Source organism: Meriones unguiculatus, chromosome 15, assembly GCF_030254825.1.
Source record: "Meriones unguiculatus strain TT.TT164.6M chromosome 15, Bangor_MerUng_6.1, whole genome shotgun sequence".
In the NCBI taxonomy this organism is placed as follows: Eukaryota; Metazoa; Chordata; class Mammalia; order Rodentia; family Muridae; genus Meriones; species Meriones unguiculatus.
This window is the reverse complement of record NC_083362.1, coordinates 66,770,606-66,787,698: the sequence shown is the minus strand read 5'-3', so window position 1 is coordinate 66,787,698 and position 17,093 is coordinate 66,770,606. Positions and strand designations below refer to the sequence as shown.

Here is a 17,093-nt window from a genome sequence, read left to right as displayed (position 1 = left end):
TAGCCACATGTTGTTTGCCTCAATAATGGTGTCCAGGGTGGGTTTCATCTTTACCTTGAGCCAAGAAAAGCATACTTGAGACTTCTTTTATTCTGTACATATAAAGCCAGGTGTGCCTTCACGCTCCCCTGGGATGACCAATCATGCCACAGCCAAAACTTTGAGTGGACTTCTGAGGGGCTACCACCGGGCTTGACAAAACCTGAGGACTGAAACACAGACTGGCTATCAGGAACCAAGTCCTCTCATGCCTGAGGCTTCTTGGGCAACTATCCTGGAATATTGGCCAGGTCACATATGGGTGACCCAGAAAAGCTAACAAAAATACCATTGCTTAAGATTCTACTTCAGAATACACAAGAAGAAAGATGAAACATCCACCCACTTTGCTCTTATCCAACACAGAAAGATACATACAAATCTATGTCAATAATAACTCCTCAATTCAAAATATTTACTTGGTAGAGATAAGATACCATGATGTAAAGGGGAAGTTAGCACTTCCAATAGAAAAAGAGCTCCTGTGATTTTAAGGTTGTAAAACTTACAAAAATTGAAACAGTGTAAGTGGAGTCATTGTGATCTTGGGAACAGCAGAAAACAAAAGCAAGATATCAAATGACAAACTAGGCATTGTTTTCTTCTTTTTCAAATTATCAGAGCAGAACATAAGCCAGAGAAACTTCCTTCACATTCCTTTGAGATCGACCATGAAGACGCTGATAAGGATGAAGTAAGTGATCGTTGCGTGTGACAAGTTTAAAACACTTGGAAACTGAGAGGCTGTCTCTGACATGACCTAAATGGCTGGCTCTTTGGTCAGCTCCCCTGGAGGAAAGGGGGAGGGCAGAAGCACCTTGCCAGGAATCAGAAGAAGCTGCAGCCAGTCCTGATGAGACCTGATGGGCTAGGGTTAGATAGAAGGGGAGGAAGTCCTCCCCTATCAGTGGACTAGGGAAGAGGTATGGGGGAAAAGAGGGAGGGTGGGTGGAACTGTGAGGAAATGAGAGGGGGGCCTACAGCTGGGATACAAAGTGAATAATAATAAATATTAATTACTTGATTAAAAAACATGAGGGCTCTGTTGCTCTCCCTGTGGAGCTCCTGTCCTCTCCAGGACTTACTATTTCCCACTTCTTTCATAAGATTCCCTGCATTCTGCCCAAAGATTGGCCATAAGTCTCAGCATCTGCTTTGATACCCTGTAGGGTAGCACCTTTCAGAGGCCCTTGGTGGCAGGTTCCTGTCCTGTTCCCTGTTTTCTCCTTCTTCTGATGTCTGTCCTCTTTGCCTTTCTAAAATGGGGATTGAGCATTTTAGCCAGAATCCTCCTTCTTGATTAGTTTCTTGAGGTGTACAGATTTTAGTATGTTTATCCTATATTATATGTCCAGTATCCACTTATGAGTGAGTATATACCCTGTCCAAAAAATCTAGGCACTGATTCTGAGACTGATACTCCAACCAAGGACCATTCATGGAGATAACCTAGAACCCCGACAGAGATGTAGCCCATGGCACCTCAGTGTCCAAGTGGGTTCCATAGTAATGGGGACAGGACAGGGACTGTCTCTGACATGAACTGATTGGCCTGCTCTTTGATCACCTCCCCCTGAGGGGGGAGCAGCCTTACCAGGCCACAGAGGAAGACAATGCAGCCACTCCTGATGAGACCTGATAGACTAGGATCAGAAGGAAGGAAAGGAAGACCTCCATATCAGTGGAGTTGGGGAGGGGCATGCGTGGAGGAGGGGGAAGGAGGGTGGGATTGGGAGGGGAGGAGGGAGGGAACTACAGTGGGATACAAAGTGAAAAAACTATAATTAATAAAAATTAAAATTAAAAAATATTAAAAAAAAAAACATGAGGGCAATTAGTTCCTGTCTGCACAGGCTTCTTTGCAATCTGCTTTTTGTGAGCAGCAGGACCTGGTTGTGTTGGAGCTTTGGGCAAAATGAATCATGTTTGTTTTGACACTGAACATGATGATTTCAGAGGAGTCAAAGAAGTAAAGGAGTCTGGTTTATAAGTGCAGTGTCTAAGATCTGGACTCCACGAGGCTGGCTGCAATGCTAATGGTGGCTTTTGTTTCAGGATACCACATCTCACTCGTCTTCCAAGGGCGGTGGGGGAGCTGGGGGTACTGGTGTCTTCAAGTCTGGCTGGCTTTACAAGGGAAACTTTAACAGCACTGTGAACAATACTGTCACCGTTCGGGTAAGGACGCCTCAAAATCAATCCCTGACCTGTCACCTTTCTTCACATCCCTTTTTGGGTCACAGCATGGAGAGGAGCCTTTTGCATGGAGTTCATGTTTTCTATAATATGTTATTCATAAAGAAGTCATAAACTCTTCTCTAGTGCAATACCCTGCTGAAGAACTTTGAAGACTTGTCATTTCCATGAGTTGTGGTATAATGGAATTCAGACTCCCTCCTTCTATCTTTTATTTAGTCATTCAAAAAGCGCTACTTCCAATTGACTCAGCTGCCAGACAACTCCTACATTATGAACTTTTACAAGGATGAAAAGATATCCAAAGAACCTAAAGGCTGCATCTTTTTGGATTCCTGCACAGGTGTGGTGCAGGTGAGTGAAAGATCCCTTTTCCCCATGATGATATTTCTGTTGGATGATGCATGCAACAAGTACTTAAAATGTATCTGTATAAGTTGAAAACTGTTTGACTCTGGAAATTTGTTGAAAAGGACACACTGTAGATCCACCCTCCTCCAAAACTTACATTTAATAGGGGGAAAAAAAACAGGAAATGGTAAAGAAACAAGGGAACATTGAAATCAGTGTTTTAAATAGAAACTTTTGTCAGAAAAAAAAAAAGAGGTAAATAGATGGAAGAAATATGTGTCATGATACTGAAAAGGAATGCTGAGATTTGAAAAGAGGCATTTTTGAAAGGAAACAAAAATAACAAAAATAAAAAGAGACTAAAAGATCTACGGAATAAAGAATAAGTGGGAGCAGTAAGTGCTAAGTCCTGAAATATAAGCAAGTTTGAACTAGTTCTTCAAGGAAAAGAAGAAAATGACCTTTATCCAATCAACAGCCTAGAAAACCACTGAACTAAGGAAATTCGTGAGGGACACATGTCAGTCACATAGCTTAAAGGTTATACTTAAATTGTCTTCTCTTCATTACCAAGTAATAAAGTCCGTGTATACAGCATATCATCTTTGAAGTGGAGATTTTCTTTAAAGTTACAAATTCCTCTGACTGCCAAGAGTTTACAGTCAAGACTGTTCTGGAAGCTCTTGATCTTACAGTTATTGTCCTTAGTATTATACTTGTCATGAACCACTATGGCAAGTGGAAGGAGAAGTATTCCATGGATGTCTCCCAGTCCATGAATATTGGATGTCCTTTCCTTTCTTTTTGTTTTTTCCTCATAAAAATTCAATGTTTCTTTTTTAGTTAAAAGTTGAAGCAATTAACTATTGTAGCACTCACTCTCAAATTTTACATGAAGACTCTGGACCCTAGAAATATGCTTTCTGTATTAAGCACACCCAAGACATTCACCGAGCCTGTAATGTCATAGCTGGGTTTACATCCTGAGCTCCTATGGAGTGTATTTAGATCTAGAGATGCTAAGCAGAGTTGTCTATAGCCTCTCAGGCCTATGCTATTTCTGGACACTTCATCTGTTAAAATCTGGACCTCTTCCAGGAAGTAATAAGGCTGAACCTTAAGAATTAATTAAGTGTTACTGAGTACCCTGCTAGAAAAGAAAGCTAATTGCATTTTAATGAATAAGCCAGCTTTCCATATGGAAAGGACAATAGGATCTTAATGGAGAGTAGAGATGGTTGTCTATTGTTGATCGCGCAGAGACTCTTTCGCCTTAAAAATCTATAGTAAATCTCTAACAATACTTTGATGATCAATGGTTACATTTGTAATTACACTAAGCTGAAATTTAATTTTTTTTCTTTTTTCCCCCCTCTGGTGACTCATTTCTAAAAGGTCCTGTCAGTCTTTTTTATATATTAACTTTATAGGGATACAGTTTATATCGAATGCCATTCTAACACAACACTTTATGTTCTAATCTGTTTATCCTAGGCACCTGTCTTCATCTCTAATTTAGATTTTGCTTCAGTCCCTTTTAAAACATTGTCTTAGGAAGAACCTGACAGAGCAAGTAGAAGTGTAGGGTTCACTGATGTCAACATTCAGATCCTAGTTTTGCTATTGACATTCTGAGCACTCTGAGTGAGTCACTCAACATCTGACCTCAGGTTTCTCATACCTAAAACTGAAGTAAATGCGCAAAGAGATGCCGAAGGATGTAGGTGATAGTGTGTCTCAGCCTGCTCCCCTGGTTGCCCCATTATAGGTCACAATTTTGGAAGAAAGACACTCTGGCAGAAAAACATCCTTGTAAATTGTGATTCACATTCCTAAACTGATCCCTAAGTATGTTAATTAATCCATATCTTTACTCACTAACTCATTCACTCACTCAGTACCTCATTTAGTGCCTGTGTTGTGGTTAGAACAGTGTTAAAGCGTGGGAAACTCACTTCCCTGTCAACTTCAGGGACAGACATCAGAGCAGCATGCTCACTGTTACCCAGCATCCCTCGGGGACAAATGGAACTATGAATGGGAGTCTGTGGCAGGTTCCAGGAATTCAGAAGAGTGATAACTCTCTTGCTCAGAACATCCCAAAACTAATCTTCTGCACTTTGGTCTCCTTTCTGGGATCTTCTGGAGTCACAGATTAAAGCGTATATAGAGTCTCTGGGTCTTTAGGATTCCCCAAGATGGATTTTACATGTGTGTCTTTTAAAGAGTTCACCAATAGATCCTTGAACTTATCAAGACCTTTCCCAATATCTTCCTTTACAGAAACAGGAGCCTCCAGTTTCTTGAGGTCACTCTCTTTGGGGGGACACACACATCAAGGACACTGGTCACTTTCTGTTAGTCGCAGCTCTCCCTGACTTACACATTTTTACACATGGGAAGGCGATTTCAAGAGAGATTATGCAAGTTTTAACCATCACTCTAGTAAGTTCTTGGGCACATTTTGTTCCTGAAGATGAATCACACGTATACAAAAGCACAGAACAAGTGAATAACTAGGATGAGTCAGATCTGTTTTGTCAGGGATTCTTTTCAGTTTTTCCTGACTAAAAAAAGAAGAAAGAAAATAAAAGAACAAATACTTTGCCTCAGTAGGTGCTACCTAACTTCTGGGATTCTTTGGGAAGTCAAGTTCATAACCATCCTTTAGTGAACACAGCATTGTAGTTTGCCTCATTTGTAGTCAATCTATAACTTTTTTTTCCATGAATAATTACTGGAATTGTAAGAGACACACTACAGAGGTGACCTCAAGGAGAGGAAAATGTCAGTTCTCTCTCAGAAACATTAAATGATGTTTGTGACTGGCAGGTTCTTAGGTTCTTGAGTTGTGGTAACAAGCAAACAAACAAACAAAAACTAACCGTGCTTCTGTTTATTTTTAAACTACCAAAAAACAGTATCATATCTATATTGTAAGACAATCCAGAGCAGATCCTACCTCTTTTGCTGTCTTACTTTTATCCTGGGACTAGCGAATATTTATGTTTGGATTACCAAATCTTGGTGGAAGGAAGAGGCTCCTTTCAGTCATTCAACTTATTCATTTATCCATCTTTCCATTCATTCATTCCTACATTTCAGGTCTTGCCAATATTGAGGAAGTAAATGGCTCAAGGATCCCATTTGTCTGAGGTTCCATCTCAACAGAGCATGTGGCTGAAAATATGTCACAGTGGCTCACGTTGGTTGTGGAGTGACTCCTGCCAGCACATGGACATGGAATTTAAAAAAAAAAAAATGACTACATGTGTTTGGTAAAATACTAGTAATTAAAATGTTTTCTGAGGGTTAGCCATCCCCCTTCATGAGTGAACTGAGCTTGATTATGAGAGGCAGGGATATCTTAAACAGTAGAAAAGTGGGGTGTACCTGCCCATCTAAAAGTAGTCACATGAGAGGAGTGTAATTTGGGGGTAAAATAGATTTAGAAGCCATATATGGCCCCCATAGTTCCCATTTACAAATTCCGGCTCTGAAGATCTTTATTTCCCATTATAGTAACAACCAGAAAGGCACTTGCAACCTTATTTGTTTAATATATTGCTTTATATAGTTGATAGAGCCTGCATTACTATCGTACTGTTTATCAAAATAAAGCCAAGAGATCGTGCAGCTTTCCCAAGCCATAGAACTAACAAGTGGCAAAATTAGACATGAGGTAGAGGAATACCCAAAATTACAGAAGAAGCTTTCAGCCTGTGAGCGACCACACCAAAAAAGAAGTGAACCTCAAACACTGTCTTAACAACATATGCAGCGATGAAAGTACATTTATCACTGCAAAATGTCTCAATACATTACGCCAATGATACTATATTACTTCACATTATAGTATAGTCATATTTCCTCTTTTTGTTTGTTGACTCCCTTCTGGAATGTAAGTTTAGGAGTCTGGAGAGATAACTTAGTTAATGATTGCAGAAAAATATGAGGTCCTGACTTAAGATTCCCAGAAACCCGTGTAAAAAGTTGGATTCAGCAGCGCGCACCTGTAATCCTGAGTCTGGAAAGCAGAGATATGAAGATTCCTGGAGCTCACTGACCAGACATCCTAGCTGAGTGGATAATTTGCAGATTCAATGAGAGACCCTCACTCAAAAAACTAATATGGAAAACAATTGAAGACCTCTGGCCTCCACACACATACACATAAGTGCACATGCACTCTCTCATACACACAGACACATACATAACACACAGAGACGTGTGTGTCATGCATGAAAGAAAGGGTAGGAAGGAGTGAAAGCAGGAAAAGTAGAATCCAAGTTCAATAAGGGAAAACACTTTGTGTGAATATTTGCTAATGCTGTGTGACTGACACAAAGAAGCACTTGATAAATTCTGTTTCCTGAATGAATGGATAAAACCTAAAGAAAGTGGAAAAGATGACATGGATGCAAGCCACCAGTATCCCAAACCTGGGTGGAATGCCATGTGTTAGATCATTCTCATTTGGTTCCTATAAAAATATATAAGCAATGCAGGTAGCATAACAGGCAGGATGCAGCACATAGTTTGGGTAATTTCCCTCTTTACTGCCAAGTCCCTTGTTGACATTTGCACTGGGGTGTTTCCAGGTAGAGAGAAGACTGGCTGCAGACTGGCTGCCGCCATTCCCTAAGCAGGTTGCAAAACCAGAGACTCTTCTGTGTTTCCTATTGGTTATGAAGCCTTGTAGTCTTGGCTGGGGAAAGCCTTATGTCAACTACAGAGAACAGTAATTTAAAGAAAAAGGAGGAAAACTGGGAGAGTATAAAAATTGTCATTACCTCTTTTGTGACTATTTCAATGACAACAAGTGTATGCTGGAATTATTCGAGTATCTAATTGGTTTCCCATGTTCATCCTTTCTTTTTGGTTGCTCTATCTGTGATTATCTTTAGTGTTACAGAAAGGGAGACCAGAAATCACTCCCGACATAGTCATTACTCCCGACACTGCCACCACCCTCACTGTAAGCTGCTATACACCGCAGCTAGTTCTGTCTCTCTCAGAATCACAAACACATTGCTCATTTCATTTATAAATTTCCTGTTTTCAGAAACAAGAGCTTGCTCTACTTTGCTGAAATTTTTAATGACACATATTTTAATGATACCTATTTTAATGATGATTTTGAATTGTTAAGACATTGGCAAGCATATTCAACTCATCCAAAGTACAGAATGTAATTTAGAAAGCCAAGTCTTACTTCTAAAACTGGATTTCAAAGCAAGTTGCAAGTGGATCCACTTTTAATTCTGACCCAGAGAAACATTTGATACAGCTTTACAGCGTCCATGTTATTTCCAGCCTCAGTTGAGACAATAGACCCCTCGGTATCAAATTTCCAAACAATGCTAAGATTTGTTTGCATTGTACTGTACTCCAATCTTGACAACATCCAAGCAGAAGTAAAGCCCCATATTCCGCACATTCTTAGTTCTTTTCTGGGTGTCCATTTGTGAAGCCATATGAAGCAGTCAGAACCTTAATGTGAATCCTGGTTTCCAGCCCCATTCTCTTTCCCTTTCGAGCCTCCCTGTCATGAATCTTGGGCCATCTGAAAGACTTCCTGCATCACAGTTTACCAACAGGGCATGTCGGGGTGGAGGGGTGAGGAGGGAATCTGTCCACCCCTCCTGTGTAGAGAATCTAGGAATTTGCATCCCTAAGCTCCCTAGATACTAAGTTTGCATACTAAGTTTGAGGCTGCTGCCTCTGTTTGTGCTCCCACCCTGTTTGAATTGCTATCAGATAATGCAAATCTTAACAGTTACTTTGTTTTGTCCAAATAATTCTATTCTGTGTCCTTACAGAATCTAGCATCTCGTTTTCAAAATGTTTATACAAAGTTTAAATAGGCTCATTTTCCAATTTTATATTTCTAGGGATAATTGTTTAATATTTATCTCCCTGATTCTGTAAGTACAGAGACGAAAGCACAGCTTTTTCCAGCCCAAAGTGCCAACATAGCAAACCCAACATAGCAAACCCCTCATCTTTGGAGTATACCATCAATCCCTGCACTAAATGCCAGCGGTAAGAAGTTAGCTTCTGCACATGAGCCTTCTGAATTGTTGGAGAACCAAATCTATGAGTGAGTCATTAGAAAGCAAACATAACCCTTGACCAGGACACAGAGAAAGGACCATGAGCTCCTTGGAAGACTTGACAAAAGAGCATTTGCTTACGCTAAGAACCACAGCAAGCTTTGTCACTGACTCCTCCTGCTCTTTCACTCCCTGGAGCACTGTCTCAGGGCTCATGGGTTGTCTCACTGCATATTCTCAGTACTTAGAAAGGCTGTGACTCCCTGTAACATGAATACCTAAGTATATGATACTGACAATGGTCACCCAGCCCAGCTCAGTAGGATCACAGATATGCAAGCGTACCAGGACCCTTTTCCCTATGTCTTTTAGCTGTGGTTAGAATTCTATGTCATTACTCAGGACAGGTTCCATTTTGAATTTACATTTCTCATCTGTGGTTAGAATATATAAAACTCACAATTGCTCTTGAGTGGGCCCCCTTTGTATGTACTTCCAATTTCTTTTATGTACTCCATAGATCAAAAAACTTTGGCTCGATATTCTAAGCTTGGAAATGTAACGATGTTTTCAGTGGAGCTCTGAAGAAAGAATATAAATCACTTCAGCACATGGGGAGTAAACATCTTGTTCACTGTGTTTGGATTCTGTGCTGGGGATGTGGTTAATTCAGCAAGAATGGTGTTACAGGGGGGTGCAAATCGGGGAGCTATAACAAGGCCTCCTAGGCTGGTCACCAAATATGATTTAGAGATACAAAATTAAAGAAGAGTGGGGAGGCTGGCTCAGGTTTCATTGTGTAATGGATGATCTTTGGAGCCTTTAGACTAAGTGAAAGTGGAAAGAATTTAAGTCAGATCTAAGAGTTTTGTTTGGAGCAATGGGAAAGGGAGGAGCCTTCAGAGGACGGAAATATACAGAGACTGGTAGATGAAAAGAAAAGCAGGTATAGTCAGGTTCCAGTATATCAGGGGGTTATTAAAGCAATGGCTGACATGCCAAATATGCTAAAAGATCAAGGAAGGTGCAAAGAAAGAACTGCCCCTTGGCACTGAGGCATCACACAACTGGTTAGTGCTGTAGCGGGTGTGTGTGACAGGGTCAGAGGACTTACTTGTGTGAGTAAGCGATAGAATTTAGGTGAGAAACTGGAAACGGGGCCTCAAAGCAGCTATCTGAAAGAAGGCTGCAATATATTCACACTTCGGCCTGAAGATGAAAATTTTTAAGCCAAACTGCCATCCAATCGACAAAACCAGCCACAAAGTATTTTCAGTACAAAAAGTTCTAAGTAAATAGATAAATAATAAATAGGCAAACAAACAAACAAAATCAAACAACTGAACCTATCTGCAGCTCTGCTGGGTTTTGTAAGGTTTTCTTTCTTGTCACTCACCTGCATGGAAACACTTTGGAATCCCAAGACCGCACAAGTGTCTCTCCATCTCACGGTTTCTTATTCTGTTCTTTCTTTTTACACCACAGAATAACAGGCTGAGGAAATATGCCTTTGAATTGAAAATGAACGACCTGACCTACTTTGTGCTGGCAGCCGAAACCGAGTCAGATATGGACGAGTGGATCCACACCCTCAACCGTACCTTGCAGATCAGTCCTGAGGGGACACTCCAGGGAAGGAAGAGTGCAGAGCTCACCGAGCTGGGGCTGGGTAAGTGCTCAGGAAATCGTCGCTCTGCTTTGGCTAAGTGTGATATGAGCATTTTGTCCACATTGGCTGTTAGTAGCTATGGTAGCTGGAAGAGAAAACATGTTTTACTTCCTCTTAGCTACAAGGTACCTTTTATTCATGCTGTTTGGACAGTCTTGAGGTCAGCTGGTAGGGTGGAAGGAAGTTCCATTACCATGTGTCACAGTGTTTTCCTAAGAAAATAAATGAAGATGGAAGATTAGTTCCGTGACTATAGCACATGATATACCAGCATGATGGTCTGAGTTCAAATCTCAGAGCCATGTAAACATCTGGGTGTAGCATTGTTCACTTACAAACCTGGTGTGAGGGAGATGGAGACAGGAGCATCACTGGAACTTGCAGGACAGCTAGTCCATCTGCATCAGTGAACTCTGGGTTCAGTGAGAGAATGTGCCTCATAAAATAAGGTGGGTAGTCACCAATGATAGCTCTGTTCTAACAGCCATGCAGACCTTCACTGTGTGAGTTAGATGGCTCACAAAACAAAGCCTCATGAATCAGAGGAAGGGACTAGAAAAGGTGGTATGATAACAATGAGACAAGAGAGGGAGTAGGTGAGGATGATTAAAACACATTGCATGCCTGTCTGAATTGGGAATTTAAAAAATTGATAAGTAAAAATATAAGACAGAGGGCAACTGAGGAAGACAGTGGACAATGTCCACTGGCCTACACATATGCACATGCCCAGTCACGTATGAGCATGCACACATACATACACTCTCAATCTTCCCTTTTTTTTTCAGCCTAGTTCCCTCATAAGATTCTACCCATTTTAGACAAAGAGAATGAAAAGAGAAAACAGAAAAAGGTGGAAATATAACCATCAAGCCTTAATCGTACAGCTGGGAAGTTCTCTTTCACAGACAAAGTCAGTGTTCCCCCACCAAAAAAAAAAAAAAAAAAAAAAATTCAAGAGATTTTACTACTATTGTGAATTAGAAACCGAAGTACAGTCATTACTAAGTTCTACTTGCATGTCCCCTAAAGTGAAAAAGTTACAGATAATAAAGAAAACTATCGGGGATTTTCACATAATCCCATAGGCTGTAGCAGATACTCACAGTCACTTATTATTTACTTACTGATTGCCAAATAGAGTATTCGTGTTTTCAGTGTTCTACAGAATTTAAGTAGCTGAAGCTAAAAGACGGTCTCTAAGTAAATCCCTTGCGGGTAAGAATTTTTAAAAATATTTACATATTTGAGAAAATTTTATCAGGCATTGTTGAAAGAAGCCAAGACAACCTATATATGGTAGCATCATTAGGATCCAACGTTCTTGGTGATACAGAATGTTAGCATGGTAAGAATCTTAAAATGCTTTTCAGGAAGCTTCATTTCTATCCCCTGATTACTCAACAGTCTGGCATATTAGAGACAGGACAAAAGGAGGGCTTAGGCTCATGAACAACGCTCTGAGCTCCTGAATTTAATCCAGAATTATACGTAAGGAAAAAAACCTATGACTCAAATTATTAAATAACCAGTGTTGGTCTCTCTCTTCAAGATCCTTTGGATAATTCCGTGACTTGTGAATGTACACTGGAGGAAACAGATTCTTCAGAGAACAGCCTACATCCCGACTTTGCAAAAGTAATGAAGTTGATGATGTATTTCCACACACATTAGAGCTACTTACTTCTTTCATGGAAAAGATGCCAATGCTTTTCTTTGCGATTTAGACTAATGACTAATCTAAAATCTTTCATGAGTCTAAGAGTTTTACTTAACAGGACACAACCCTTGAAAATAAGAACATGTTTTCATAAGATTTGCCCAGTGTTTATGGATGACATAACAGCAATAAAATGAAGGGGCTTTTTCTTGGCCTTTTTGGGTGTGTCTGGGGCTACATGGGAAATACCAGACACCAGGGACTAACACAGATCTCTCTGCAGTACCTCACCGAAACCGAAGACACTGTCAAAACAACGCGAAATATGGACAGACTCAATCTGTTCTCGCTGGACCCAGATATAGACGTAAGTCGGGATGCTGAGCAGGGATGAATTGACCCACGTAACTGTCAATTCTAATTTAAAATTTCTTTTTTTGTGATGAATGTTGGTTAACTGATACTTTCAAAAACACTTTTTAGACCCTGAAGCTTCAAAAAAGGGACCTTTTTGAGCATGAGTTTATGATCAGACCTTTTGAAGAGAAAGCTGCCAAAAGAATCATGATCATCTGTAGAGCTCTCAACTTAAACCTTCAGGGATGTGTTACAGAGAATGAGAATGATCCTGTAACCAATGTAAGTTTCGCTTTCTCGTTCTGTCACATAACCAGCCAGCTTATATCATTTCATCCCAGTTCATCCTTTTCTACTTCTGCTAATCCCAGGATCTAGCCTCTAGTACAAGAAGAATCTGTTTGCCAGCAATCCCATAATGCAAAGTGCACAAGTTTTAAAGAAGTTTCTTCATATACTGCTGTAAACATTTCCTTTTAATTTAAATGTTTAAGAAGCAACAAAAGGACAGTGTTCTGGAATTCTTGGTACAAAATCAGCACAGTGGTTTCCTCCAGCATAGTTTTATCTGTCTGGTGATAGTGACATTGACACAGTGGTGCTGAGGGTAGGGGTCCTGGCCTTAACAAGTGCTAGGCAAGCGCTCTTTCCATGAGCTCTATCTCACATGAGACAGGGTATTACTCAGTAGATCAGGCTAGCCTAGAATCCATGATCCTCTTGGTTCAACTTCCCCAGGTACATACACATGTCTGGTTCAAGATGGCTTTTAAACTGACAGTTGTGTGTTATATTGTGTGTTGGAGGAAACCAGCTAACAAATACACCCTAAGATTTTGTGGTATTCCTGCTTTGAATAAGGCTAAATGATAAACCAAGTAAAGAAATCTTAGAAAAGTGTGGTGTCACACACAACAGCCGATATCATGAATGTGCCTCACTCTATTTACAAATACCTAATACGTGGCATGTCAAACCCACAGAGAATTTCTTCTCCTACTAAGGAAACCCTTTTGAGAATCTCCTCTTAGTAGGAACATAACAGTGGACAGTTCTAGACTGATTTCAAATGTATGTGTGAGAAAAGAAAATTAAATGTTGAACTGAGGGAAGAAAACAAGTCACTCATCACCTTACCATAGCTACAAATCGCAGTTAACATTTGAATGTGCTTTCTTTCATTCTCTTTCAGTGCATTCTGTTGTAACATCTATTATATCTCAATTGCTGTATTCTATCCCAGAAAATAAACCTTGTTTTCATGTTCTTGATACAAAAAGCCATAACTGTTTTAGAAGGCAAGAGTGCCACCCTCCCTCCCTCTTCCCCCCTATCCCCTTCCCCTGGGGTGGAACTGGGAAGAGTTGAGGGAGTGGACTACAATTGGGATATACAATGAATAAATTGAAAAAAAAAAGAAGGAAGGAAGGAAGGAAGGGAAAGAAAGAGAGAGAGAGAGAGAGAGAGAGAAAGAAAGAAAGAAAGAAAGAAAGAAAAAGGAAGGAAGGAAGGAAGGAAGGAAGGAAGGAAGGAAGGAAGGAAGGAAGGAAGGAAGGAAAGAAAGAAAGAAAGAAAGAAAGAAAGAAAGAAAGAAAGAAAGAAAGAAAAGAAAGAAAGGCAGTATTGCTAAGTTTGGCCTTACACAGTCCCACACCTGTCTCCATCATGAGTGACACTAACTTGATGATTTGGGGAACAGTGGGTCACAGGAGAGAGTGAGATTTTTTTTTCTTGTCCTTAGCACCTCTGTTCTCTTTAAGTCTCCTACCTGCTACTGTAGTAACAAGATAGATCCATGTCATCACACTCTTATTTGATGAGGAAAATTCCTTGAGATGAACAGCTTGGATCAGTTGGTGGAGGTTTTCTACATAGGAATTGTGCCTTGTGGTCAGGTGTCTTGCCTCAGTCTGTGCAATAACAGCAGCCATTTCAAATGATCACGTGATGAACAAATGGGTAATCTCTGGGAAGTTCTAAGTGCTTGGTGAAATTTAGCATTCACTCAGCTCACAGAGGTGACTATAAATAGAAATAAAAATCTGAAGATCTAGTTTAGGCACTGACCTGGGGGGAATCATCTAAGATTTTCTGCATGCACAGAGAACAAAACACATATGAAACATTTAAATGTGAAAAGCTACCAACAACAGGCTAAGAAGGAATAGCTGTTGGAAGAGAGAGAGATCAGAGAAATGTGGGGTAAGAGGCTGACCGAGAACATGGCGCCTGTGTGGGATAGTCCTGAGACCATTCGACATGAAGAAGAGAGGAGCCAGTCAAGTGGCAGCAGATAGTTGCACCTTCCATGTAGGAAAAGATATTAGAAGGAACCAGAACATACTTTCACACTGAATGGAAAACAAAGCAAAGGGCCCAGAAAACTTTGTTCTTGAAACCATTTGGAAATTAAAGAAAAATTGGTCCAAATCATAGTCTCTTAGTCACCACACTACGTAAAATAAATGGACCTTAACAGTTCATACATTGATCCATACTGAAAATGTCAGTATTTTAAATCTATGTTTTCTTTAGCACAATTTTAAAATAATCCATTTTGGAAACCAAAAAAATCAAAGAAAATGGGCTTATTTGGGGGTGTGAGGGTGATGGGACTGTGATAATATCTTTTCCCCCAGCTCCCTGCCCCCAGCCTCCCCACTGATCACCACAGTTGATTTGGCTGACCTGGCTGGATAGGAAGATATCTCTATCATCATGCCACACTTGATGGCTGTCTCTCCTGAAAGCTGCACACGTGGCTAAGGAGCAGAGCCTTTCCTGGCACAAGGATAGACCTGGGCATGCGATTAGCAGCATTCCTCTAATGAACCTCCGTGTAAGCTCCCAGAGGCAATGATTGCCAAAGGCATGTGACTCCTCCCATGTAGACCATGTGCAGAAGCATGTGGCCCTGTTTGCTCAAGTCTCAACAGAGTAGCTCTTCAGAAACGCTTCTAGCTTGATTTGATTTTATTCCACTGCATTTCGTGTGTGCTAGCGTGTTGTGGGCACGTGTGGATCTTTACCTCGAGTCAGCCACAAGAGCAGCCAGTGCTCCTAACCAACGAGCCATCCCTCCAGCCCCCTGAGAGTGGCTTTTGGGTGTCCCTTCCTGTCTTCTCAGGCCAAGGGGTTTAGTTGATTTTGAGCATCTGAAAGCTGTTTTAAAGTAATCTTACAGTGGTTGCCCATGGTTAAAAAATAAACTAGGAAATTACTTTAAAAAATAATTTCATTGCACTTGTTAGTAACCATACCAAAATTAATAAAACAGCCTCTTTGGTGTTTTTTATGTGGCAGTTTATCATTAAATGAAATTGTTTTTGGAAACCTCTGTGTGGCACTCTTTGACTAATGGCGCTCTCGAGCCTCATCATTCTTACCTTGATGAGTGTGTTTTGAAGAACAGTTCTGTACGTTTTGGGAGAGCTGACTGCTGCATTTCATACATAAGTGTCTACAGACTCCATGAAAGACTTTTTTTTATGATGAAGAGGCAGACTTTGACACCATGTAATTTTTCAGTCAATCAAATAGAACATCAAATTCTACAAGTTGGTTTTATGGTATAAAATGTATCCTTGAACGTGGGAATTAACTCCAACAAACTGGAGCTAACAAAGCTGTTTCATGGTAGCTACATTTAAATTTTTCTGTTCCTGAATTGTCAAAAGTACTTCATCAGCCTAAACGTCAGTAGCCTACAACTTAATTTGGCAGGTTTTGAAGGTGCTTTGTTAAATTAATCCCTCCCTAACGCCAGTCATTCAAAGAGTAAGAATTGGCATTTTCATTGAGAAGGTGGATTGGAAAAATAAGTGAATCCCCATGGGAGCTTTAATTTCTGATGTTATTAATGGAGGTGATTTATTTCTATTCAACAAATGGGAATGAAAGTCTAAATGCAACCATTCGGGGGGAAAACATGACTTTAATATCTTGACTTACAAAGTGTTTTGTGTACCTCACTAATCTCTTTATTTTTTCACTTTTGACTCTTAGCAGACCACATTGACCGCAAGTGAAATGTTCTAAACTAAATTCAATCACTGAAATGAAAATCTCACTTGATAATTATCTCTTAGTAAGCATGTGTGTGCCCGTGCACACACACACGTCTGGTATTGTGTATATATGTTTGACTGTGGAGGCATTCTTACCTATGAGTCAGTGGGCATCCATGGAGGCCGGCTGTCGATGCTGGGGGTTGTTCTGCACCTTAATTTTTTTCTTTTCCATTAATTAATTTACTTATTACTTTACATCTAGATCACAGCCTCCACTGCCTCCTCTCCTCCCAGTCCTTCCTTCATTCCTTACCTCCCCCTATACCCCCTCCTTTTTTTTTTCAGAGTAGGGGAGGCCTTCCATGAATGTCAATCCCCTGTGGCATGCCAAGTTGCAGTAGGACCAGTTACACCTTCTCCTGTTGAGGCTAGCTAGACAAGGCAGCCTGACCAGGGAAAGGGGATCCAAAGGCAGGGAACAGAGTCAAAGACAGCCGCCTCTGCTCCGTTTGTTAGGGGAACCACATGAAGACCAAGTAGCACACCTGTTCCATATGTGCAGAGAGCCTAGGTCAGTCCCATGCATGCTCTTTGGTTGTGGTTCAGTCTCTGTGAGTTCCTATGGACCCAGCCAGGTTAGTTGAGTCTGTAGGTTTCCTTGTGATGTCCTCGACCTCTGTTTAATCCTTCTTTTCTTTCTCCCACAAGGTTTTCTGAGCTCTGAATGATGTTTGACTGTGGGTCTTTGTATCTGT

The 17,093-nt window shown here is 40.6% G+C and overlaps 1 protein-coding gene across 13 annotated transcripts in view; it reads left to right on the top strand.

Annotated features, from left to right (window-relative positions):
* Nucleotides 1–17,093, top strand: part of Dock10 (dedicator of cytokinesis 10) — a 249,752-nt gene that overhangs the window by 140,430 nt on the left and 92,229 nt on the right. For all 13 annotated transcript variants that reach the window (XR_009586481.1, XR_009586482.1, XM_060368696.1 and 10 more), the window contains exons 5-11: nt 661–733; nt 2,095–2,217; nt 2,455–2,589; nt 10,128–10,311; nt 11,864–11,949; nt 12,255–12,338; nt 12,455–12,610. Coding sequence is in view for 11 of the 13 variants with exons in the window: in XM_060368696.1 (XP_060224679.1) it covers nt 661–733; nt 2,095–2,217; nt 2,455–2,589; nt 10,128–10,311; nt 11,864–11,949; nt 12,255–12,338; nt 12,455–12,610 (841 nt within the window). In the remaining 2 variants the exon portion in view is untranslated. The remainder of the gene's footprint in view (nt 1–660; nt 734–2,094; nt 2,218–2,454; nt 2,590–10,127; nt 10,312–11,863; nt 11,950–12,254; nt 12,339–12,454; nt 12,611–17,093) is intronic.